The 26,629-nt window shown below is 45.2% G+C and overlaps 4 protein-coding genes across 6 annotated transcripts; 1 reads left to right on the top strand and 3 right to left on the bottom strand.

Annotated features, from left to right (window-relative positions):
* Window positions 1-3,090: 3,090 nt before the first annotated feature.
* Window positions 3,091-5,597, bottom strand: LOC106751654 (chymotrypsinogen A-like). Its single transcript, XM_014632619.1, has 5 exons — window positions 5,498-5,597; window positions 4,842-5,100; window positions 4,546-4,691; window positions 4,119-4,390; window positions 3,091-3,270 (listed from the first exon to the last, which is right to left on the bottom strand). Exons 1-5 carry the CDS (start codon window positions 5,595-5,597, stop codon window positions 3,091-3,093), a joined length of 957 nt encoding a protein of 318 aa, XP_014488105.1.
* A 2,645-nt stretch (window positions 5,598-8,242) lies between these two features.
* Window positions 8,243-9,715, bottom strand: LOC106751674 (40S ribosomal protein S13-like). Its single transcript, XM_014632668.1, has 3 exons — window positions 9,608-9,715; window positions 8,928-9,055; window positions 8,243-8,601 (listed from the first exon to the last, which is right to left on the bottom strand). The coding sequence occupies exons 1-3, from the start codon at window positions 9,628-9,630 to the stop codon at window positions 8,297-8,299; spliced, it is 456 nt and encodes a 151-aa protein (XP_014488154.1). The 5' UTR covers window positions 9,631-9,715; the 3' UTR covers window positions 8,243-8,296.
* An 86-nt stretch (window positions 9,716-9,801) lies between these two features.
* On the top strand, window positions 9,802-18,970 carry LOC106751673 (nucleoprotein TPR-like). 3 transcript variants are annotated; one of them, XM_014632666.1, is made up of 9 exons: window positions 9,802-10,294; window positions 10,497-10,659; window positions 10,795-15,667; window positions 15,738-16,265; window positions 16,382-16,786; window positions 16,878-17,243; window positions 17,429-17,609; window positions 17,751-18,074; window positions 18,221-18,970. In XM_014632666.1, exons 1-9 carry the CDS (start codon window positions 10,123-10,125, stop codon window positions 18,343-18,345), a joined length of 7,137 nt encoding a protein of 2,378 aa, XP_014488152.1. In that variant the 5' UTR covers window positions 9,802-10,122; the 3' UTR covers window positions 18,346-18,970. The 3 variants fall into 3 exon arrangements, with proteins under 3 accessions (XP_014488152.1, XP_014488153.1, XP_014488150.1); XM_014632667.1 differs by having other exon boundaries at window positions 15,735-16,265; window positions 17,751-18,026; XM_014632664.1 differs by having other exon boundaries at window positions 15,735-16,265.
* Window positions 18,971-19,556: 586 nt separating this feature from the next.
* Window positions 19,557-26,626, bottom strand: LOC106751686 (snake venom vascular endothelial growth factor toxin ICPP-like). Its single transcript, XM_014632693.1, has one exon. It carries the CDS (start codon window positions 22,027-22,029, stop codon window positions 21,556-21,558), a length of 474 nt encoding a protein of 157 aa, XP_014488179.1. The 5' UTR covers window positions 22,030-26,626; the 3' UTR covers window positions 19,557-21,555.
* Between the last annotated feature and the right edge of the window lie 3 nt (window positions 26,627-26,629).

The following is a 26,629-nucleotide window of genomic DNA, read 5'->3' as shown; positions in this document are numbered from 1 at the left end:
GAAAATGGCGCCATCTTTTCGGCCGAAATGGCGGCCGCCCGAATTTCTCTCTCTCTCTCTCTCTCTCCACTCGGCCGGATTTCTCGTTTGCTTTTCACGCGCGATGAAAGCTACTGATCGCGTAGGTCGGCAGGATGACGAAAAAGCGAGCAGGGCGCAAACGAAGGAAAACACGGTCGAAGTGCGCGCGCGCAGACGATGATTCATTCACGAGGGTGTTGCATCCCTCACAGAGGATGATTTATTTTTTCTCTCTTTTCTTTCGTTATTCCGGGAGCGCAATGTTCACGATTTGACGGTGAACGATTGAATTTAATGGGAAGTACGGTATAGGGACTGAATATACGCATGCAAGACGCGCAGAAAGAGCAATTATTGCAATAATTGCGTGGGCGATGCGTGTGAGTGAATTGGATATACTTAGCAAATTGCCACATGCGTCGGTTACTAACTAATTAGTAATTACATTAGGCACACAAAAGAGCACAATTATCGTGAACGTACGCAGAATGCTTCATTGAATTTCGCGCGAGAACTTAGGCGGAATCCCGGCCTGTCGAGGTCTTTCCCTCGGGAAAAGTGATTAAATACGAATTTTGTCTCTGTATGGCCATATGTAATCAAATATGATTACACGTGTTCTGCATCTAAAAAATGTTGCTATACAAATATAATTGAAGTAAATGCTTATGCTTATATGGGCGCCCATAAACACTTAATTGAATCGAACCATTTTTTCCATTTCTTCATAACAGTATTTTTATTTCGGACATATATAATTATATATGTAGCCATATAGAGACAAAATTCATACATAAGTCATGTATAGTTGTACGTTACGTCACGTTACGTCACGTATAATTATACGTAATTTTATATGATCATGTGTAAACTTTTTTCCCCGGCACGTAAATACCGTTCCCACACGAAGAAAAGTTACAAGAATACGAAAAAATGTTCTTCAACAGTGCATCAGTAATTTTTTCTGGCATTCTTGTAACTTCTTTCCCGCACGAGTTGAATCTGAGGGTTGAATATATTCCTTCGAAAATTGATACTCTAACAATCTAACTCTCTCCAACGCGCGTTCTTCGTTTCTTCACTCGACATGTAAATCGAAACACGTTGACATCTTCTGCACAACTGTCATCGATTTTACGTATTTTGCAACGTGTTTCTGTTTTTCAGTTGTCTTGAGATATATATATATATATACATTTTTCCCAAGTATATCTGAAAATACATATGTCGAGTGGCGTTTCCGGTACGTTCTGGTCTCTCACCTGATGCACGTGGCGGCCTTGTTTCGTCATTGCGTTATCAGAGCGAATAGAAATGCATACAGAGAGAAAAAGATAGAAAGAGAGAGTGAGAGCGAGAAAGACGCGCGCGCAGAAAGTTAGGAAGAAAAGCTATCTCGCCGCGCGAGAACGGGAGGATACCGGGAGGATATCTGCATTTATATAAGGATCTCTCGATCCTGAGGAGTGCGCGCTTTTGCCTCCGTTGCGTAACCGTTTCGAAGTGATGTCGAAGGACGCGTATCCAGCAGATCGCCGTATTGCAATGCGTTTTCCAAGTCTCGTCTCGCCGAGCGTAGGTCGCTCAGATCCTTGGAGCGATCCTCGGGCATATCTTCTTCCGTGGACGTCGACGGAATCACGTCTTGCCGCGTGCGGAACATTTGCTCTGCTTAATATACCGGAATACCCGGTACGCGCGCGCGCCAAGTGCCGCGTACCTGTAATTAATAATTAAGGCTAATTAAGGCTTCACCCCGCAACCGAATGTGCTTTCACGGTATATCGCGTGCGCCCTTCGTGAATCGATATTTCTAACTAAATTGTCCACATAGCGCACGCTCCGCTCTCATTAAAACGTCATGTCCTACCCGGCGAGACGAACCGTGGCATTACGATTCACTGTCACTTGTTAAACGCGGACATGAATGACGAGAGAATATTTCCTGTATAACGGGAAAAGATCTCGAGAATTACGCCGACGATGTTGTCGTTCTGTCACGGGGCTCGCACAGGAGTGACAATTCCGTGATTCTAAGTCGAAAAATGTCGTTACATCCAATGAATTGTAATTCGTCGTATTTTGCGGAAAATTCGCGAGTTTTTCGTGACAATGCATCCAAGAGACAAAACTTCACGCTTCTGACGTAGATATACGAGATAGCCAAACGGTTTTACGATCAAAGAGAACGGATGAGATTCGGGTACTAAAAAAAGGAGGAATTACTCTCGTAACTCGAAACCCCGAGGAATTTCATTACGTCCGACGGGACGCACGACGTTCATGATAATTTCGAGCGAAATAGAAATTCATGCTTCTTCAACATAATTTAAGCGCGATTTATAAAATGAGATCGTCGTCTCGTCTTTTCCGGCTGAATGAACAACCGTGAAAGTTTTAACCGACCGCGGTCAATGTTCCGGAAAAGATCTTTATAAGCTTCGGAACTTATCATCCTGTTTATTTTGATCCCAACGTTCACTCGACCGGATCATTTATGAATAGCCGTAATTACAGCCTGCAAATAAATAAAGCGATTATTACGAATAATTCTGCATGTATATATATACATAAGAAGCACCTGTACGTCACTTCCAATATCCTCAGCTTTCTATCGTCCGTTTATTATCTGACAATGTCGAGTCCAACGCATGACCTATATATATTCAAGTATCATATATATATATATAGTTCCATCTTTTTGCAAATAGATCATACGCATGTATAATCCATTAAATTTTTATCATACGGAAGGATATACTGGAAAAAAGGACAACCTACAAACACATAACATATAAAATAAATTAACGAAAATCAAGAGAAAAACTGATATTATAAATTATGAAACAAATACAGTTTTAAATAATTGGTATATAATAATTGGTCTCTCTCTCTTTCTCTCTCTCTCTCTCTCTCTCTCCTTAACTCGGTAATATACTGTACATTATACAACGCAAACAAAATGCGACACTATATACAGGCAAAATTTTACATAACGAATTCTGAGAAGGAATCCTCAGAAAGGAGCTTTGTACATATTTACATCGTCCGTATTTACATGAGCGAGTTTCACCGTCGCTCCTCGTCGTCGTTGGCGATCGTCTTCTTGATCCAGTTCAGGTAATGCTGTATCCTGGTGTATACGTCCGGGTAGCCCGGCCTGGCGCAGCCAGAGCCAAAGGACGTGACGCCGGCCAACTGCCAAACGCCGTCGGCGCGACGACACTGCAGAGGTCCCCCGGAGTCACCCTGGAAACATTAATGGATAAATGGCGGAGGACGAGTCAGACGTATTGCTGCCTGTTCTCTTTGACACTACGAATTTTTGGAGATCCTGACGTTGATACCAGAAACTTTCGGCGCATTTGGTGCCGTTAACAAAGCTTTTGCACTACTAGTCTTTGAAATCCACCGCCATCTTGTTACCGATATTCAATTACTATCTTTTTAGAAATCGCGATATCAATGCCACAGGCTTCGTTACATTTTTAAGCATCAAACACATTTATTCTAAAAAAAATCCAAAAATTTTTATATTAACTATAAAATTATAATTATATCGTAAAAAAGTAAAATTTTTATATCAACAATTTATGTTGACAATTTTAACTTGAGCGTTATCGCTGGAGGTTTATGGCGTCAAAGCCGCTCGATATTGAGAAATTTAGCGTCGCAGGCACACGCGCGTGCCTAGCATCTCGAGATCCTTCCAGGTCGAAGGTAAATGGTCACAGACACGCGAGTCTTCGTGCCTTCGCGCACTTTTCGTGTTTGCTGCCGCTGTTGCTCGCGAGATCCATTTTACTACGAGAAAGTACGTGCGTAATTAACACCAAATCGGCGCTTTCAGGTAATAAAACGTGTCCGCGAGCGATGGCAGGACGCTTCGCATGTTAACGCGTTCGCACTTGTTCCAACGCAGTTACACAAGGTACCGCGGGGGTATTCCCGGCTTCCCTCTCAACGGCAACACATTCGATTTCGATCGCGTGCGGTCCCTCGTACCAGCGTGAGTAAACTCTCGACTCGAATGCGCGGTCACATGTTAGAAACAGAGGACGTCCGAATATTGCTGCTGAGAAAAAAAAGGCGTTTACCACGCAACTTCCGGTGGAACCATCGGTGTGACCCGCACAGAGATGGCCCTTCTTGATGGGCACCGAGTTGCCATAGGCCTGCAGGCACTCTTCGAGGTTCAGGAGGGGTACGTTGGCCTCCAGAAGAGCGGGGGAGAGCGAAGGCGAAGGACCGTACCGGCCCCAGCCGGAGGCCACGCATTGCTCTTCGGAGAAGTCCTCTTCAGGGCCTGGGAGGCAGATCGTGCGGACGACCTTGGACAATGGCGCTGGCCTGGCGAGTTTCAACATGGCTGCAATAATGATACATGCATTTTCATAGATCGAGCGTGTAAAAATTTGCTTAGAAGTAGATCGAATTTACGAGAGGTGTGTTTCGATAGAGAGAGAGAGAGAGAGAGACTCGGTGGGATTAGTTCTCGCCGATCGATACAAGCGGACTACTCACCTATGTCGTGCAGGTAATTATTGAATTTCTCATGGAGGACGACTCTTTCGACGGGTAAACGGGCGGAACCGCGTCCACCTGCATCCAATTCCCATTCGCCCACCACCGCCGTCCACAGTGCGCCGATAGGCAAATTGAACAGCTCGCTGAAGTAAATATTCACTTAGGAGGGCGCGAAATAAATATGAAGTAAATATTCGGCAGGATACACCGTTGTCGCGCGCAATGTGTAAGAGAACTTCGACGCTTCGGGTGGGTATGTCCGATGGCCACGACGGAAGAGGCGACTCGCTTACTTGTGAATGCAATGAGCGGCGGTGATCACCCACTTGGGGTCTATCAGCACACCCCCGCACCAGTGGCCGATAAAACCGAGCTTCGGGTGCAGCAGCTGAAGGGACACCTGCCAAGGCCAGGAGCCCCTCTTACTGGGCTTGCCGTTGAAAATGCGACCGGTGGTGGTGGTAGTCGTTGAAGACGTAAGCGCGTCCTTCAGCAACTTCGCCGACACAAGCGAGCGCGGTTGCCTCTGCGACGCTGCCGGACATCCGCACTCTATTATCCAAAGTCGTTTGTATTCGTTTAATGTGCTTCACGCGGCCGGGCTTTTATTTACCGTGTGCTATGTCGGTATCAAAGGCGCGAGAGGATCCGAAGAGGCCTAGAGGACCTAAAGCGTTCGACGTTCCAAGGATTTTACTTCCAAAATCGAAGCGTTAAACGTACGATCTGTTTGAGCGTTAAAAGGATTTAAATTCGAATCAAGTCCGAGATTATATGAAACATTTACACGCTTAATACGCCGTTTCGAACAATCGAGAACAAAGCAGAAGATTAAGATACGAAGGACGATTGGTCACGTTACGACGTTTGATGTTTCGGAGCTTTCACTGGAGGGACGATTCAGCCAACGACCGAACGAATCAGCAACGAGGATCGTGGAAATACTCACTGGCATGATCCTCCCGGACGATCCTCATCATGGCACACTGTGCCTCCGCCAGGACAACCACCAGCAGAACGACCAAGTCGCCGCGAAGTCGACGGCACATCGCCAGCGAAATCGAGAATGCCCACGCGCCGAGGATCACCGCGATCACCACGATCTATGGATCCGCATAGCCCGCGACTGGCCTTGGCGACGCCGATCGATCCTCGAGTAGGATTAGTGCGACGCCAACAGCGGATCCTTCGGCCATCTCGAAGAAAGTGATCGTGTCGACGGTGTAGGAGGGGGCAAGAGCCAGTGACGATGTGGTCCAGCAGATGCTGAGGAACATGAAGCGAGGGTTACTCCTTGTGGTGTACGGTACGGGACCTCGACGAAGGTCCTTCTACTTCGGGGATATTCCCGTCGAACAGATAAATGCGAAGAAAACTGAGGCTCTTCGCTCCGAGAATGTATAAAAGCCCCGCGAATTTTTGGAAATTCGCTTAGGACCCTCTCCATCCTGGTGTTCTGAGGTCCTTACATCCTTGGAAATTCGAATTTTCGGAACATTGACTTTTCGAAATCTTATATTTTCGACACGTGCGTACAATTGTATTATAAAACGTGATCTACAACGAGTATGTTTATAAGAAGTAAGAGTAAGAAATTAACCGATCACAGTCGATTATTCTTCTTATATTCAAATACGATTGGTTAATTTCTTCTTCTTATTTCTTATGAATATACTCCTACTGCCCATTGTAGACTGCAATTAAGACCTTGACGTCCTTGAAGCCGTGGAACTTTCGCGATCGAATATCAGAATCGTCGGTGATTTCTTTGGACCTCCGATAAATTGATTTCCACGGATCTCGGTGACGAAGAACTCGAGATTCCTCACGGAAACAAATGGATAAGCGAGATTTCTTCCTCGTGCAGGCCCAAATGGGAAATCGTCCGAAAGAAATCCTTGCGAAGTTGAGAGTCGCGGCAAAAAATCGGCGAAGCGAATCAAGTAAAAAGGGAGAAGGTGAGGAACTTTCTCCCGTCTCGCCGATGGACAAAGTTTACGCAGGATTATTCGGATTCGGAGGATTTTCCTCCTTAACAAGGATATTTGTCGCCCGGACCGTAGAGAATTATGCGAGAAGTCGGGCGTGCTGCAATTAAAGATCTGATTGATTGAAGAAAGAAACCGAGGCAACGGAGGCGCAATTCGAATCTCTCTCTCTTTCTCCCTTGCTTGCTTGTTCGCTCGCTCGCTCGCTCGATCGCTCACACGCTCGAACGAGGCGACGACTTTCGAGAGCGAATCGCTCTCCTCGCGCGAGCCGAGAGAAACGCGGCCGATATAATGATATAATCGTTAAGATCGATAATCCTCTGTTCTGATTCGCGTTCTTATCAGATTGCAGAATCTCGCGTTTACACACCTTGCGAACTCCTCGGATTTCAGATCTCCTCGGAGAACATTGGATCTTCATGATTTTTTTACATAGACCCGTTACGATTCTGAAACTTTAAGAAAGAAAAACACATTTTCCTGATATAAATATATTCCATTGACACGAATTTCCCAAAAGTAGAAATATCCCGAGGATACTCGCATCGTCTTGAAAATATCCAAAAATGTCCCGTTTACGAAAAGTGAACTAATGTTTGTGCCAATATATATTTTGTTACAGTTGTTATAAGAATCACCTATACACAGATGCCCAGAAAATTCCGCAGCAGACCCCCTCGAGAATATCCTCGAAATTCTGTGTCGTCGGCGTGATCCTCGAAGGATCGGTTGGAGAACACCGTTAGAAGTGAAAAGAATGCATCTCACCTCCCGCGGAATGATGGCAGAATGAGAAAGTGAAACCGCATTTGCAATCGCGCCTTGCAGAAGGAAAGGAAAAGCCTGCCTCTGAACCTGCCGTTGCATATCGGACACGCTATAATATATGCGTCTGGCAAAGGTCACGACAGGATTCTGCGGGAAAACAAGAGAGTAGAAATGAGTAGAGGGTTAAGCTTGAAACGTATAAGGAAACGGAAATGGGAAAGAGAGGAGAATACGAAAGACGCTGTATGGAAAGAGAGAGAACTCCGCGTGGAAGGAAAACAGCCTAACTTTTTGCAATCGATATCGAAGAGACGAGTGTAAAATAATATCTCAAGTGGGAAGGACAAACCATTCTCTCTTCGTGCGTGGCCAATTTTCTCCTCCACTCCGCGAGCAAATCCTTCGATTTTTATCTCAGAATCCGTCGTGCAGTTACGCCATTCACGAAGACAATCGACGAGTAACGCTTCAATTTGAAAAACTGTGTAACGATGAGTACCAATGAGCATTGGAATTGCGGGGAAGATAATTTAAAATACCGACAGATGGCGTCTCTCCCGAAGAACTGGTTAATCGAAATCGTCGATCTGTAAATTTTTCACGAACTTTTGAAAGTCTAACCGCAAGATGCGAATTTTGCAGCAACATTCTTGCTTATGTAAGGAATATATAACAAAATCCATCTCATGAGAATATGCGACTCCTCCGTCTCTAAAAAAGATGACAATCCATGAGAGTGTAGATGTGACCTTATTTCGAAGTGCATGAACGAAACGATATCGAATTACATAGTCGATATCTCCTTCTCGCTTGGTAACACGCTGCAACGTTTATTCCGTTCCGTGCTTTACGTATAAATAAAGATTTACTATAATTCTGCAAACCCATATCTATTACGTGTAGTATTGCATCTAACACTATCAACGATACAACAGTTACATGGAAAAAGAAATTTTATTAGAGTATGCGTTACACAAGCAATAAAAAGATCAGGCCACGAGAGCGCTAGCCGTAGAGCTCTCGTACTTCCAATTCGGTGGTAAAGATCCTTTGGTTTTGTAGTATCGCGCAAGCCTGTGGATCCTCGATTCTACGAGAATCAGGCGGAATTTGCTATCTTTGTCTTTGCGATTGCGTTCCAAGTGCTTACGGACAGCGACGGCTTTTTTAATCAAATAATACAAATCTTCGGGCAGGTCCGGGGCCAAGCCCATGCTCTTCACTATGCGCAGGATTTTGTTTCCTGTCCTGAATCTCACTTGGGCTACTCCATGAGAATCACGAAGTATAACACCTAAAATCAGAGGGACGTTCACTTAATTCTCCAAAATTCACAACAAACTTGAATCATAATGTGTAAATGTTAGCGGTAACCTATCGTGAAATGACAAGTTATCATATTCACGTCAAATACCACTATCATTTTTATTCTTGCAAACATATTTTATCAAAGAGATCAAACTGAAGGATCTAAGATCTCTCAAAGCGGTTTGCTTCTGAAATTTATTTAAACATTTTTATTTCAAGAAGAAATATCTTTCTTTAGCAGACCTTTTCTTCTAAAAGTACAATAGAATATCTATATGTTTCTTTTCGTCAAGATACTCATTATGAACTTACCAATTTGAGATGGTGTATGTCCTTTCTTCGCTAGTTTATAAATTAGATCTTTGCAGTCCTCCGGCGTTAACTTGAGCCATGTTGGAACGCTTCTCCGGTAAGGAAGCGCAGACTGGGATATACCCTTTCTAAAGATACAATATAAATTTAAATTGCGTTAAATGCATTACCTTTGATTTATCGAGTGGAATAACTCTATTAGCGAATGCATCGCCTTTTTAGAAAGATGTATTTAAATAGTTAAAAATAGTTGGTGAACATACATATAATTTAATCTCGTTAACTAAGTGCGTTCAAGAGATAAATGTTGTGATATTCGAAACATTGTCGAATAGATTTACATTATAATATGTAAAAAAAAATCCTCACATATATTAAAATCTTGTTAACGTATCAAAGAGGTTATGTTCTCGAAATAGAAGCAAACACTTTGTTTCAAAAACTTCGTGGCGTCAAAGCATTGGAACATTCGAATGTTAAATACCACAAAAAAGATCGTCGAAACCAGAAAAGGTAAATGATAAAGTTAACATACGGTCGTCGAGCGAGCACGTGTTAGCACGTTTACACGTTGATCGAAACATCTTCGAATCGTGCGATGAAAATTCGTAAAAACACGACGGTGCGATCACGAACGTGGATAATCTTAGCGCGAATACGATAAATTATTATTACGTTACCCATGCGAGTGCATACGACCCATCTCAGCGGATTTTTTTTAGCAAGGATGCGCGCAACTTCCGACTGCGAGCACCAACCAAGAAGAAAGAGGACGTATAACCTTAAAAAATGTGGCGTAGCTCCCGCTTTATCAAGGGGAGCCTCGGGTGATTTCGGTTCTGTCACAAGCACCAACTGGACGCGTCACGTCTAGGTATTCGTACTTCGTGATCTCCGTTATTGAGCGTTTGAAGAGCGCGCCATCACGCGCCATTGCTGCTATTATTTCGGCCGGGTGCGCACTTGCAGGAGTGAGAAAGAGATCACTGGTTGAACGATACGCGTGGTTCTTACGGAGTTATGGATCGTATCGTACGAGTATAGATTAATTAGCTTGTATTCGAGTAATACCTGCCGAATTTCAACCCCATAAGACGCAAATGCGGTGTCAGATTGAGAGAAACCCGGCGGTTTAGCTCTGCAATCTGAGAAGTCCGACTGACCCAACCTCGCCAAAATTGCCATAGACATCGACATGGAAACGGTCGAGAAGAACGAGCTCGACGTTCTTCGGGAGATCGCGAGCGACGAGGAACTGGCGCAAATACCAGCGGAATTAGCGAAGAAAATTCACTCGCACTTCACCGCGAAATGCGACGAATTCATAACCGCCAAGGCTGTCTTCGAGAGCAACCGCAAGAATCTAGGTAAGTCGTGCGCAAGTTTGTGTCTTTTTAATGGGCAAATGATACTTTAGTTTTATTTGAATCTTGCACCCTGTCCTTCCTTTCTCTCTTTTTCACAAATTTTCTAGAAGCTTGAAACACCAAAGTCTTAAGAAAGTATATTTTTAAGATATCTATTCGAATATGTGCTGTATGTGACTATAAAATATGTGTCGGTTTGCAGAACAAAACTTAGAGAAAGCGCAGAAAGAACTCGCGGAACACAAGGTGAATCTTGACGAGTGTAGAGGAAAGCTGGAGTTGGCGGAAAAGTATAGCGCGGAGTCAAGCAGCAGTCTCGAAGAAACAAGAAATGAAGTGTACAAGTTAAAAGAATCTGTTCAAAAGTAATATTGATCACTAATAATGATTTCAAACGATATTGGAATAATTCCTATGTAATGTGATTAAAGTTGCCATACTTGTTTTTGATGCGTTATTACTCAATAATATTTCTGATAATATTTCGATATAACTTACAGATTGGAGAAGGAAAATGGCGAGCTGCGAAGACACAGAGACACAATCACAGATGACAGAAATGCACTGCAGTTGCAAGTTGAGAGGCGAGATACTGAAATTGCAAGGATGTATACTGAATTATCCTCTCTGGGCACTCAGCTTCAAGCCGCCATCGCAGCGAAGTGTCAAGTTTTGGCTGAAACGGAAGAAATTCACAGTCTAAAGATGACGTTGGATTTCAAGGAGAAGCGGCTCGAGCAGGAACGAGTACTTCTTGCTCAGCAACTGGCGGGCCTCGAGGAAGAATTGGCTAAGAGAAATTCCGAACTACAGACGACAAGGTCCGAGGCCTCAGCTAGGGCACTCTTAACCGACACCAAGTTAACTCAGCGTGAGGAGGAGCTGCGAATAGCTAACGAAGCAAATTCCCAGCTTCGTGAATCCGTTTCTTCCTTACAAAAGCGTTCTGACGAACTGGCTCAGAAACTGGAAGAGCAACGAATCCATGAAATCTCTATGCACAATTCGTACCGCGAAGAAATTGGCGCGCAGACAAGATTGGCCGATTTGTACAAGTCCATGGCAGACGAGGCCAATTCCAAGGCGGACGAATTTTCCAACGCGGTGAAGGAGCTTCAGGAACTTTTGGAACACGCCTCGGAACAGTATGGTATTTTGGAGACCAAGCACAATCAATTAGTGTTGCAGCACAAGCAAGATATCGACGACAAAGAACAGAATATCCAAGAACTGACGAAGGAGCTGGATAATGCTAACGAGTTGCTGAAAAATATTCAGCAAGAGAGATTGGATCAAGCTGTGGAACAGTTGGCACCCACAGCAGCTATAACCAGTCGAGTGTTACGGAAAGGCTTGAGCCTCACGCAGATTTACACTCAGTTGGTCGAGGTCACCGACCAGCTGACCCAGGAGAGACAAGAGAACGAACGTCTGAAATCTCAAATGGACGTGATTCTCTGCGAACTGCAGCAGAAAGCACCATTGCTGCAACAACAACGTCAGGACTACGAAGCAGCCATATCGAATATAGAGATACTAACTTGCAAGCAGGACGAGCTCCTCGCTGAGAATCAACGTCTCGTTGAGAGCTCCAACGAAGCAAAGCGTCTTGCCAATCATCACAGTAAGGAAAACCAGAAATTGAAGGTGGAACTCAGCGACTTAGCCAGACAAGTGTGTTATCTCCTGAAGGAAGTCCAGGAAAGCCGTGCCGGCGTAGAGAGCCGAGATTCGTCTTCCCGAGACACCTCCTTCGATACAGACAACATTGTATCCTCGCAGATCATTAGTAAGAAACTGGTGACTTTCAAAGATATCGAGGAGTTGCAGGAGAACAACCAGAAGCTGCTGGCTGTTGTCCGCGCGCTGTCCTCCAGACAAGAAGAAATCGAGCGCGCTACAGACGAGATCAATTCGGGCGAGATGAAGGAGAAGCTGGACCGTTACATGGAGCAATTGGCGGATATGCAGGCTGCACAGGATCGGCAATCGAAAATGCTGGACAATCTTCTGAAGCAGAGGGACATGTACAAGAACATGTACCAGCAGAGGCTGAAGAATTCCACGAACGATAAGAAGGAGATGATGGAGGTGGAGGACGAAGAGGGTAAGTCGAGGACGAAGGAGGACTCGAAGGCGACGAAGGACAACAAGGACGAGGAAAGGGAGAAGGAATGGTCGAAGAAGCTGAAGGAGGTCGAGGACAAGCTCAAGCAGGTCTCGGACGAGTACGAGATGTACCGGAAGGAACGGACCGCGCACGAGAAGATGTTGAGCGAGGAGGTGGAAAGGCTCAGGAAAGAGGCGGAGGCGAATTCGGCGAGGTGTTGCAGACTGAAAGCGCAATTGGACTCGGCGAATGAAAGATTCACGCTTCTGCAAGGCAACGTCTCCTCGTACAAGACCCAAATCAAGGCTCTCGAGGATAAGTGTAACAATTACAACGTCACCATCGGCAAGCACGAACAGAGCATCATGATCTTGAAGGACGAGACGCTCGCCGCCCAGTCTCGTTTATCCCGGGCGGAGGTTCAATTGGAAAACCTCCGCCACGAGCGCCAACTCCTCCGGGATTCCGAGGGACGATTGCTGAAGGAGCGAGAAGTCTACCAGAGAGAGAGACAGACGCAGGTTCTGCTCAAAGCGGATATGGAGTCCATCAAGGCGAGTTTGGAGCGAGTTCAAGCCGAAGGGCAGCTCAGGGCCGAGCAAAGATTCGACGACGCTAATAGGGAGTGCGCTGCTCTCCGGCGTCGCCTTCAAGAGGAGCAAGATCGTTTCAGAGACTTGGCGGCGCATCTGGAGAGGCAGTTGGCGACCAACCAGGAGAGACTAAAGGAAGAACGCGAACTGAACGAAAGGCTGAGGAAGGAAGTGGAACAATCGAAACAGAATGAGCATGAGAGCAGCCAGAAGGTTGAAGAATTAGGAAACAAATTGAAACAGATGGTTGCCAATTACATCGAAAAGCCTCTGACAGGGGACGAGAATCTGGTGAAGAGGGTGAAGGAACTGGAGGTACAACTAGACGCCTGCCAAACTGAGATCAAGTCGCTCACGGAACAACTGAGGACGGCCAGGCAACAGAGTCAGCAGTACTGCGACATTGCCGAGAGCGCTGAGACGCAGCTGCGAGAGCTGTCAGCCGAATACAACAAGTGCAAGGATGAGCTGACGAAGACATCGAAGGATTCACGCGTGGAGATCATTTCGTTGCAGAAGAGAGTGAAGGAACTGGGCGACGATCTGACGAAGATATCGAATGGCAAGCAGGAGACCGATTCGGAACTGAGGGAGAAACTGGCTAATGCCGAGAGCAAAGTCGAGGAGCTGGATGAACTAAAGGGTGAGATCGAGCTGTTGAAGAGCGACTTGAAGTCGACCGCGATCGCGGCCAAAGAAGCCGAAGAAAAATACGCCAGGGAGATGGTGCTACACTCCGCCGATCTACAGGTTCTGGCCAAGCTGAAGGAGGACACTCAGCAGGTCCAGCAGCGGTTCAACACCCTGACGCAGGAGCGAAATGTGGCGATAGAGGCTCTGAAAGCCGAGAAGTCGGCCTTCCAAGAAATGGAGAAGAAGCTGATGAACGAGATCGAAGAGTCCCAAAAGAGAATCGAAGACCTGGACACGCAGAATGTGCTTCTGCACAATCAGATTCAGGAGCTGGGCAATCGAGCGGCCATCATGCAGAGCCAGCAGACCAAGATAGGCGGACGGGAGAGTCCCGACACCAGCCTGGAAGCTGTGAACAAAAGCTTCAGTTCCGTGGGGGACGAGGATTCGAACTCGGTCGAACAGTTGTTGCGGGTGATGAAGTACTTAAGAAGGGAGAAGGATCTGGCTCTGGCGAAATCCGACGTTCTCAGGGCGGAAAATCTCAGGCTGAAGTCGCAGGCCGATGTGGTGGAAAAGCGGCTGAAGGAGAGCGAGGCTTTGCTGAACTCCGAACGAGAGAAGGCCGAGATCGACGTAGTGACTACGTCCAAGCATGCGGAATTACTGCGCAAGGTGGAGACTCTGAACGCCATCACGGACTCGAATCGGATCCTCAGAGAAGAGAGAGACAGCTTGAGCGCGAAGGTGAACGAGCTCGTAGCCAAGGTGAACGCTTTGTCGGAAGAAGTGGTGCCTCTTCGAGACATATCTCGAGACCTGACGGCTAAAACTGAAGTTCTCACGGAAGAGAATACCAGCTTGAAGAACGAAGCGACCAGATGGAGGCAGAGAGCGAACACGTTGCTGGAGAGGGCGAATAAGCTCAGCCCCGAGGACTGGCGGCGGTTGCAGACCGAGAGAGAGAACCTGAGCAAGTTACTGACGTCGGAGAGGGAGACTCACGCGAAGAGAACCGACGAATACAATCAGATGAAGACGGAGAAGGCGAAGCTCGATGAGCAACTGGCGCAGCTGCAGAAACAGCTGCAAACACAAGGTGAGGAGTTAACCCGGATGTCGGAGGAAGTCCGCAAATTAAGCCAGGATCTCAACGAGTCGCTGGCTGACTCTACCTCGAAGGCCAAAGATTTGGCTTCTCTCAGGAAGGAGTTGAGCGACAAAGAGGTGATTCTCAACGACATCAAGAATAAGGAGATCCAAATACGCAAAATAGCCAAGAAGTACAAGACACAATTTGAGGAACTCACGAAGACCGTCGAGGAGGAGAAGAAGAGCAACGAGGAGGCCAGGAACGAGGAAGCCGCCAACGCAAACGCGCAAGAGCGGGAGGAACAGTTGCGAGAGGAGGGTCGGCAGGAGCTCCGTCAGGCTAACATCGAGCTCACGGCGAAGACGGACGAACTGACCCGCCAGATAACGATGGCTCAAAGCGAGGCCGAGAACCTGAGGAAGGAGATCGAGACGCTGAACCGCAGCATCGTGGAGAAGGAGGAGAGGGCGAAGCAAGTGCTCAAAGGCGCCAGGACGAAGATCATGCAGCTGACTGAATCGAAGAAAACGTGCGAGAAGGAACTGTTAGACCTGAAGTCCAGGATGGACTCGGCGGGAGGCAGTACGGGCGTCCAGGCCGATCCCGAGGCTGAGCACGACAATCGACTGACAGCGTTGAAGTCGCAAATGGACGGTCGTATCTCCCGATTAGAGCACGAGAAAGCGGAAGTACAAGCGGAGAAGGAGGCTCTGCTGCAGCGGGTCACTCAACTCCAGAGGCAGTTGTCGGGTGTGAGTGGAGTTAGTGCGACCACGGAGCCGCCCACCGCAAATATCAAGCCGATGTCCGCTAGAGCGGAGACTCCTCTAGCCAGTATCAGGCCGATGAGTATGGTACAGTCTAGAACAGCAGCGGTGCTTCCGACCACAGCCAGTGCGCCGGTAATGGTCGCGCCGCACCAGATGCAGCAACAGCAGCAGCAGGTAATAATTCACTTTCCCCCGTCTTGGTAGAATCGGATAGCACTGAGAAATTATTCTCTGAAAACAGCAGGTGGTGCACACTACGGAGACGAGCTCGCCGACTAGCAGTCTGACGGATTTCCAGCCGGCGAGCACCAGCAGTTCCTCGCAGGGTGCGCAAACCAGTAGCCTCCGTCAGCTGGTGGTGCAGCCACAGCTCAGCGAATCCGCCGAGTCCACACAGAGGGAAGACCCGGAGAGCGTGGAGACGCTGAGCGTTCAGCCGCAACAGCAGCAGTGTCAGCAGCAACAACAACAGCAAACGGTGGCGCTAGTTAGCCCAAGAGTGGAGCAGCAGCAGCAGCAGCAGCAGCAGCAGGTGGTCGTCAGCGACCAGCAGCAGACTGTCGCGAGCAGCTCCACCCAGTCGGTCAGCACGTCGCAAGCTTCCACGGGGCTGAAGAGGCCCCGTGGCCTGGACTCCACGGCCTCTGGTTCCGGGATTGTCGAGGGGGTGGACCACGGACGTCAGGAGCAAGCGCAGAGTCCAAAGACCAAACGAAGCAGGCAGGACATGAGCGCGACTGCGAGTGCCAGTGCTTCAGAAGTGGAGTATCAGGTGAGGATAGCGCGATAGGAAGGAGAGGCTGGATGATTCGATGAATTGTCGGAATGGACAAATGCAGCAGGAGTAAATAAATATATTACAAATAAGTCCGATTGATATCTCACCAGGTGCCAACATCAAGCCAGAGGGACCAAGATGAGGAGGTGGAAGAAGGCTGTGTGGTAGTAGTAGATTGCGACGAGGGCGAAGGCGGTGGCAATCACCAGGCTCAAGAAGAAGAAGAATTCGATAATGACCCGTACGAAGAAATGGAGGAAGAAGAGGAGATGCCGTATGAAGTCGAAGTTGAGGTTGAACGGGACAATAACGAAGTGGAGATCATCATGGAGGAGGACTCGACCAGTGTCGAGGTTCCCAGACAGACTCAAGCGGCCATTCCTAGCAATCAGCAGCAGTCTGAGGCTATCAGCAGTGCTGGGCCGACGGGAGAGCCTCCGACATCCTTCACGGCAAGATCGTCCAGAGGGATCGCGCCTATGCCTAGGCAACAACAGCAGCAGCACCTTCTTCTGGTTGGTACTTAAGGATATTTTTTTGTATTCGGAAGGTATAGAAATTGGTGTACAATTTGCCAACTAAATCGTCCTTGCATCCTTCCAAAAGCCACAGCAGGGCTACGAAGACGGCGGCGATGATTGCATTGTTCCGAGCACGCCGACTCTGTTCGTTCCACGTCGCAGCGATGGGTTCGGCGAGGCTGTGAGCTCCCCGCAAGTACCTCAGGGTCGTTTCACTTTCGGAGACCCGTCGGCACCTACCACCGCTTCTTCCACGCCGTCCTTGACGACACCTACAGGCTCTACCACCAGGACCATCTTCGGTTCGTCCAGCTCTGCTGTAGCCCAGGTCGTCCAGGAGAGCCTGGACGATAGCAGAATGGACCTGGCGCAGCTGGAGGATGGCGGGACTGGACGCAGCGTACCTACCACACCACTTCAAGTGTCACCGGCTGCGGACTTGCCACCTTCGGTGAGGAGGTTCTTGCTGATACGTTCGATAATATCGAAATCACTTGGACAAATTATAGTAAAATATTATTTATAAAAATTTGAGATTTTTTTATACTTCTGCAATACATTTTTATTATAATTATCTTTGTAGCAAGTGCAGTAATATCGTTAATAATTTATGCTTTCTTTTCATTATTGCAACAGACCAGCAGCGGCCAGCCTGAGGAACAAGAAACCACCGTTTCCGTGACGCCTGTTTCCGTAACAGCCACTTCCGGCGATAACGCTGAGGAACCCAGTATTCCTAGCATCCGCATCGTCGGCGCTGATGATCAACAACGCGGCTCCACAGAAGCTACAGAATCCAGCGTGATGCCAAGTGAAGGTACGCACACCCGACTGCATTTAATCTCCAATCGAGCCTTCTCTATTTATTAATCCTCGTCACATTCTTCAAAGAATTTTATTTATTTTGTTTTAATGAAGAATTCAGTTTTAACTTTCTTTTCCTCTTTTTCTTTTACAGGAGTGAGCTCGGATGGTGAGAAGCGGTCGGAAGAGCCCGTGGCTCTGGCATCCGGGGATGACGATGCCGTAGACACAGCGGAGGTAACGGAAGAATCCGCGAGCGAGCTGGTCGAGGACGATGTCGAAGAGGAGAGTCGCGAGGCGGAGGCGTCACCGTCCAGCAATACTCGCCAGAGGACATTGGCGGCCAGTTTGGCAGCGGCGAGTGCTTCCAACAGTAACAGAGGAGTGACAGTGAGAAGATCACCGAGATCACCCTTCAGAGCAGCGAGAGGTGCGAGACCTACACCGATCGTTTGGGGTGAAAGTCAGTCGGGTAGAGGTGAGCAGATTAATCGGTCGTGAAAGTTGACACGTTTGACTTCGGATTCACGCACTTAATCGGCTTACTCGCAATTTGCCGCTAATTTAGCGCGACACCGTCTGACGAGCGTTAATGCGCAACATCTCTGCTTTTTTCTTTCGTAGGACAAGCCGTAATACGTGGGGGACAGCATGCTACGAGAGGAGCGGCGAACGAGGGAGGAGGGCGAGGACGAGGAACACGAGGGCGAAGAATGCGTTCCAAGTATCCTTACGCCCGATATTCGTAATATCATATAAGAGAGAAAGAGAGAGAGAGAGAGAGACGTCTTCTGTCCTGTATATCTTTTTTTTTTATTCACTCTATACATTCTGCATAGTTTTTCTCATCGACTTTAAGTTAAGCAAACAAAGGAAAAAACAGGCAGGGGAATTTCAATTCAGTTTCACGATCTATATGTTTATTGTATGATAAGTACTTCAACGTTCCTTTTTATTATTATTATTATTATTTTTTTTTTAATGAAAAACTTGTCCCAACAATTTAAACCATCAATTTTATACTAATTATACTTCATGCTTCTTCTTAATAAATCCTTAATATAAGAAAATTGTAAATCAGACAGTTAAAATTCCTGATATTTGTCAAGTTTCAGGAATCATATGTTGAAAGACAAGGTTCTAACTTTTGAAACATTATCTCCGCTTTTTCTTAGATAGTTGTGTGTGATCGTTCGTTTAATGAATAAAATATAATTAGCCAGTTTATACCAATAAGTATAGTAGTAGTTATAATTAAGTATAAATACTATTTCAAGAAAAGTATATCGATTATGACAAGTGAGGTAGTACGCGATCAATTTTGAGAGAAAGAGATTTCATACGTTTTAATAAAATATACTTTTGAACCATTTACATGAATGTGTGATTCAGGCTCTTGCTTTTTTCTATTTAGTCTTTGGCAATGTCGATTTTATTGGACAGGTGTTCACATAGGCGTCAACGTCGATGTCTCTGCTCTGCCGGCTCTTTAATCGCTGGGCACCGACCTAGTTTACGTTCACATGTTGTATGCTAAATCGAGAATTCGCGTTGTTCTACTATTTCTATTCGACGAATGAATAATATATTCCGCTAAAAGTAAAAATTATCGTCATGAAAATATATATTCGAGTTTCACGTATTTGTGAAAAGTAGAACCGGCGGATTCACTACGGATTTCTTTCAGTCAACGAACATTCCAAGTATATAAAAATATTAGAATATATAATGTTAAATATAGTTTGAGAAAACCGGGCAAAGATAAGTAAACTATCGAACCCAGAAATTATTTAAAAATTAGAGGTTGATACTGGACAATAGATGTGCAAAAATAAACTGCACTGAGTTGGTATAAAAATAGTCAAAGCTGCGATTTATTTTTATAAATATTTCTGTCGCTACAGACTTAATATATATATATATATATATATATATATATATATATATAAATGAGTCGATACATAAATTAATTAATTAGTATAAAAATTAGATAACATTCGACTAACTAGATACTGCTAATTAGACGCTACAGGAATACTGTTGAGAATCCTTTCGACACTGATTTATTTTCATCACATCTTGATTTGCTTGTGATAACTTATCTCGCTACTTTTCTCGATGATGGTTACTTGTTTAATAAATAAATTAACTACACTACACACGACGATTATCAAAATGCACTTGATTAATTAACTGGTGTCAGGACTATTGTCGCGCTAAAATTGTCGAGTGATTCGTACCAACTATAAGAATGTCGTGACAATTAAATATGAAATCCAATCAATTTGACGAAATGATAACTTCACTTGCCTCAGTAAATTCTTGTCAGCTTAAAAACCAAGAAAGTATGCGCTTATAATTTTCCTGACACTCGGTATATTAAGAATGATTTACATGTAAAGCGCGTTATTTTTGCCGCGGCTGGTTTTCGTTTATACCACTATAAACTTTATGTTTATAACACAACGGCATTCGCACTTAGGCGGCGAATACAACAGTGAAGTTATATTTAGCTCTAAACGCGACGGTCAGTTCCGTAGTTTGGTGCTATCAGTTTGATGTGAAGATCACGTTGGAAATAAATTGCGACAAACATTTGGCATGTTGAATTGGTCGCTTCAGATGAACTGCATTTTGACGAACATCGCGCGTCGCAATTATAAATTAACATAATCTCTTTATCACAATATCATTTGGTAAACAAGAAAAAGAAAGTATTCCTAAATGCCCTGAAACGTTCACGATCACATTTCATGAGGCAGATGAATTATAATTGCTCTTACTACCGTGCCCTTACGTTATCATACGTTTGATTATATTTATAACAGAACACTTTATTTCCGAAATTGCAGGGTAAAGAGGAGAAATAGTTAAACGTATTCATGTTATTCATCTCCCCTCCCCCGTGCGGATCTTTCCAAATTTTCTCTGCCATTCTGTAATATTAAATTCTACATTTTTCTCCATAATTCGTAATACATTTAAAAAATGGCACGATTCAAAAAGTATAACAAACGCATTGAAAGATATTATTTATGAGACATATAAATATATTTGCAATAAAAATCTCTCTTTCTCTTTTTCTCTGAGTAAAGATATCTCACACACATAAGTCTTAATAAAATTTAATAAGACTTAAAACAGTATTTTCATCGATTGGAGGAGCAATACGTTTCTTTCCGGACACACACAGTTATATCTTTAAATTTTTACCTAATAGAATCTCTCTCTCTCACACACACACACACATACACACACGCGCGCGCACGTACACACACACTCTCTCTCTCACTTCTTGCATCGAATATCCACGCTACAGTTTCTGTTTCTTCATCTTGTATTCAGTGTATTTTCCATGACACATTCGTTCACAATTATCCGCCTATCCACCGTGAGTATCCATTTCAAAAGCTTCATATCTTCACGTGATCCATGTTCTCTATTAATTCTTACCAGTCATTCGAGCGTGTAACGTTTTGCTAATTAGCTTTATATCCATATTTCATCATTCGCTGGTCATAGTCAGAGACAGGAAATTAAATGCCAGACCAGTGTTAAACCAGCTCTGAGAAATTTAATCCCAGTCCGTAGTCGGTATCACACTCTTCGTTGTAACAAAATAAAGTACTTCCTAGTACTTCGTGTCAATCAATATTTTACATCATAGCATCACTCACAATTGGAAGTATAGGCCAATATGTCAATTCTAGACGCCACCGACGCGTCGTCTCTGTTTTTTACGAACGCGCTAACCGATCGCACAGAACAACTGAACAACGGACAGTCCCGATGCGAGTTGATTAACTTCAATTAGCGGTCCGACCTCTCCCCCGAGTCACAGCACTGTGTTCCGAAATCCAGGGAGAGTCCAGCGAAGAGCGCTGGGGAGAGACATAGTTGCACTCCTGAGTTCTCGTTTCTCAATACTAGGTAGGAAGATCCGTAGAATCTCTGAGGGATCAAAGGATCTCTATACTGGGCTCGGGCTCTTTCTGGCCGGTGCTAAGCTCGCAGCTGCATTCGCCGTGCTGCCTCACCCTGATCCACGTCCTCCTGCTGCTGTTCGTCTTCAGACTGGACATTACGATCTCCATCTCTTCGTAGTAGATCGACGACTCGACCGGCGCGCAACTGAGATCAGGACTGTTGCAGCAGCCTGCGTAGCTGTCGCATCTTTTCAGCACGATGTACACCGGCCGCCTGGCGCTCTCGCTCGGCAGATGCTGCATCAGGTCCATCAGGCTGTAAGCCCTCGGCTGAGATTTCTTACAGATGAAGTTCTTGGTGGCTTCCAGGACGGTGTGCAAATGCGTCCTCTTCGTCTCGAGAGGCCGGTGATCGCTGTGAGTCGGGGCCGGCGACGTCTGGCCGATCGCCGTCAGGACCAGCAGCAGAAGCCTCAGAAACGATCTTCTCGTCAGTCCACGCTCCATCGTCGGCCGAGTCGGTTCACCGATACCAGAGATAGACAGGAGGAAGCAACGGAAAATTCTTCCCCTGTTTGTCTTCCCGGCTCGTGAAGGAAGCGACACGAAGGCAAAGCGAATCACGTGGCGAAGCGATGGCTGATCGCTCTCGTCCGGGCGAAGGTGATTGGATGCGGATGGCCGACGAGCACCGCGGGTACCATGTATCGGCCGACTGAGATTTTCCCCACTGGCACACGAGTATTTATATATGGAAGAGCACGCATGCCTCGGACGAGCCTCTGCGATGATTCCCACTTTGTTGTGCAACCGCGTTGTCCGCGCGCTTTAATGCACTTTTCATGCGCCGGCGCTGCTTAACCCCTTGCACTCGGAATAATGATTATCATAATCAGTAATGGATATTAGCGAAGTAAATCGATACTTATCGATACCTTCGCGCCCCGATAGCACCGGCGATCCGCGCGAGGCGGAGAGGCTCGTCGTGGAAATTCGTCCGGCGACATTAACTCGCTTGAACGACGACCGTGTTATTGCGCGGGTCCCGCTTCAAAAATCACCTTTCGCTGCGGCAGTTGAGGCGTCATAATTCTTCTTCGAGCATTTCGATCAGCCCGCGGATTTCCGCGAATCGTTAAAATGTTCTCATCTCTCGTCCTGCGCTCGATGCGCTCGCGCACGGAAAAAGCAAAAGTGAGAGAGGTGTCGTGTGACTTGAGTTTCCTGCGCGCAAGAAAGAGAGAGAAACGGTATGGAATTTGCAACGTTAAATTTTCAGACAGCCGAGTTTTCGGAAGATTCTTGAGTTCCATTTACAATTATTATTACATAAGTGACACGTGTAGTCACATGTAAATAGTGTATATGTAAATATGTAAATAGTACAGGGAAACGAAAATCTCGATTCATTTAACGGAAGATGAGAGAACTCCAGACGAAACGTCGTCGGTGACGATGAGAAACGACGTCTCCGTAATCGTGACCAAAAATGCCTTCTGAATATTGTAGCTGCTTCAAAATTCGTTTGAGATACCTAAAAACGTTCGGCTGATTAGGAATTCTCTTTTTGCTCCTTACAACCGAGTTTGATCGTTAGACAACAGGAAATCGGTCACGTGAACGGAGTTATTTCGTCATTTTTTGTGGAATACAATAATAGTATGATTCATACATGTTATGGGCATAACCAGATATATATGAATAATGGATAATTTCTTCATCCACATAATTCTGATTTCATTTTAATGAGAAGTAACTCATGAGGCAAAGACGATTATGTTTGATCCCTGATGACTAACTCTAGATGGTCCAAGGCCTAGGAGATCCAGAGATCTCTCGATCTCACGATTGATCTCTCAAGCAAGATGTATCTTTTGAATCATCGCTTGCGTGCCCATTCGTTTAATTAATTTTACTCTATAAGGAAGATGTGCGTTTCAATTGATCCCATCTTCTTGGCTCTTAGAATTCTCCGTTCGAGAAAATCTCTCGAATTCGCGTAAACATTAAATCCGTATCCTTCGACTTCCTCCGATTAATGATAGGCTAACACGCTCCACGAGGAAAACAGAGGTTTTCCGAGAAATCAATAGCTGTTAATAAACTAATGATTACGCACATACATCAATCGAATGACGGGTGAACAACCAAGAGTTAAAAACAAGATTGATATCCGGCACTAATCACGTCTATCGTCCTCTCAGCATCGATTAAATTAGTATGTATATTCAAGCGTGCAGGATGCATTTGCATCTCAAAGATCTTTTTACGTAAATTGAAACAACCGTGATGAAAAATCATCATCATCATCATCATCATCGTTAATCATGACGGCGTAGTTTTCGTATACTCCGTTTCGTTAAGATCACAACGCAGAAACAGCGTGAATCTTCCGCCGATACTGATAAACGAACAAATGTTACGTTTGCAGAAAATCTTCTCTGCATAAAATATACAGATAAACTCAAACTAAATTGTTATACAAACATCTTCATAACACACAGACTGCCACGCGACTACAAAGTTCACGTCTGTTATCTGATTTGTTATGACACAATAATAACTGTGTTGCATTATCGATGATACAATCGGTTACGAGACGACGATGATGATGACTTAAAAGTACAAGATGTAAATATTCTAGATAGATATCTCTGAACAATCAAACATGTGGCACATGTGTCGTGCGTGATATTAACTTCTCACCCTCTCTAAAATCTCACCCTCTAATGGGACCCTTTTTGGGATCGCTCTCGGAGGATTATATCAGGGTAGAGCGAGAAACTTTTCTCTCTCTTTCTTTTCTCCCTGGGCCGCGACTGGCCAGATGATTCAGGCGGAATAAAAAGAATAGCGTATTTTTAGCAAATCCGACTTATATTTCTGGTCATCGCGGTCAAGTTTCTCACTAGTACTTACATTGCTAGGCTAATTATACGATGCGGTTTGGAGAGTTCCTCTTTGCCGAGGCGCCTCTTCATTAGTAACAGGACACCACGTGTTCGGCCATGTGCGTGTCGCCAAGATCGTAATTAACTATTTTAAGTTCACGAATCCACGGTTGTTCTCTCGGGCAATTTTTGAGTGAGTAACAAAAAATTCATGTCTCTTCGCCAATAATGCAATGTAGATCTTTCCATTATCGACAATTTTTCGCCGCACTCTTGTGAATCGACCTGAAATGAAGCGCAAAAGTGCTGTATTTTGTAATTTTTACTTGTGTAAATCCTGGCGACGTCTACGCTCGCGGAAGCGCCTGCAACCTATCTGACAGATCGCAATAATACATAATCGATCATCATAGATTAATATAGATTAATTTTTATGTCACTGACGGTACTGACCAATTCGTGGAACTTTTTACTTCTTGACGCAAGTCAACGCAGGATCAATAATCATGCAGTCAAGTACAAGAGCGAGATTTTAACCGTACCGAATAATTCCGCGGTCGTCGTGAAAGGATCACCGTGATGTTGCTCTTCGTGCCGTGACGCAAGTGTGGCACCTAACCGGGGGTATTTCCTTTTTTCGCCTGTAACGGGGTTTCCTTATTGCTGACGCATCCTTTTGTTACGCACGCACGTTTTACGGGGATTCCGGTGAGATATGCGTAAAAAACCAACGTACTCTAATTCTCGAAACAATCTGTATCATGTCGCTTGTTAACTAAAAATAGAACGACCGTTTCAAAAGCAAACAATTATACTATTCGACCAAAGAGATATAATCCTTTTACGAAGGTATCGTAAAGTCTTTGTAAAATGATGCTCTAATTTTTCGCAAGCGCTTTAAACGTCTCCCGAATATCGAGCATATTTTTAATTCTTCTTCTTTGTCTCCAACCGTTGTTTAAGTTTCGCATCTCAAGTTCGAGCGGTCTCGTTACTTTTGAAAATTCTGGAAGAAAAAAACCCTTGTGAGAGAGACACACTCACGTTTTCATCAGAGACTTTGTCTCACTGTCCCGATTTCACAAGTACCTGAATCATCCTCATTACCATGTAACATAATGACGTATATTTGCTGACGTAGACATGGGGATATCCTCGCGGCACTCCTGCTCTTTCCGGACAACATTCACCTTACAGACAGGATCTTATCTCTCACTCTAGCTTATGCAACCCATTGACGAAGTTTCTGTTCCAGAAATAGAAACATGTACGATTCGGAAACGTTGACATGTAGTGCACGAGCATATACGGCGCGCATATTCGCAGTTCAATGAACTTATACTACCGTGGAGCAATTAGTTTTGTACTTTTTTTCTATTTTTTGTGGTGGTCAAGGGGAATGATTCACACCGTCCCTTTGCGATTGGACACGGTGAGTCTCTCTCTTTCTCTCTCTCTCCCTTAGTTGATAAATGATTAATAAGGAATAAAAGTGTATCGATTCATCCTGCGAAACCTGTCCCTGTGAGTCATTCGCTGATGATTCAACCGGACGAAATGCTGGATTGTCAAAACCGATGAGAACCTCGACGACTTACTCTCACCTCGTCCGCGAAGAATTTCAATCAGTTTCTTTAATATGGATAACACCACGTATTCCGTCCTGTCCGTTTCATCATTCATTTTTACGCCAAAATCATAAGATTTCGTAATTAGAAGCGCGCGACGAGAAAACGTGTGGTTAACATGGTGGTTTTTCAAACTATACAGAAAATCTCCGAGTTCCCGATCATCCTACCAAAACGGCACGTTAAAAACATATGTGATTTCGCAATTCCTCGTAATATTTCTTTCATTTAATATCTCTTGCGACAATGATTTATATTCACGTTTACTATTTTCTATCGGTCCTGCGGAACGCACTTGTAACACAGGAGTGAATCAGTTGAATGATTAAAAGTATAATTATGTAAAGCTATAATTACTGTGTATGTTCCCTTGTATCTGTTTATCTGTCGCCTGTTAGAAGACATGCGGGACCTATGGCTTCTGCGAAAACAAAAAGGAGCAATTAGAATGCGCACTCCGGAACCAGACGCTGCAACCAGACGCGACGTAGACGTTGATGCATCACATACAGTGGGTCGCATCACATTACGTTAGATGGTAATAACGATAATATCCATCTCCGGTAATTCCCATTCGTAGAAGTGCTT

The sequence above is a fragment of the Dinoponera quadriceps genome, unplaced genomic scaffold (genome assembly GCF_001313825.1).
Source record: "Dinoponera quadriceps isolate SergipeBrazil2010 unplaced genomic scaffold, ASM131382v1 scaffold115, whole genome shotgun sequence".
NCBI lineage: Eukaryota > Metazoa > Arthropoda > Insecta > Hymenoptera > Formicidae > Dinoponera > Dinoponera quadriceps.
Note: the sequence above shows the minus strand (reverse complement) of the source record. Positions and strands in the feature narration are given on the sequence as shown.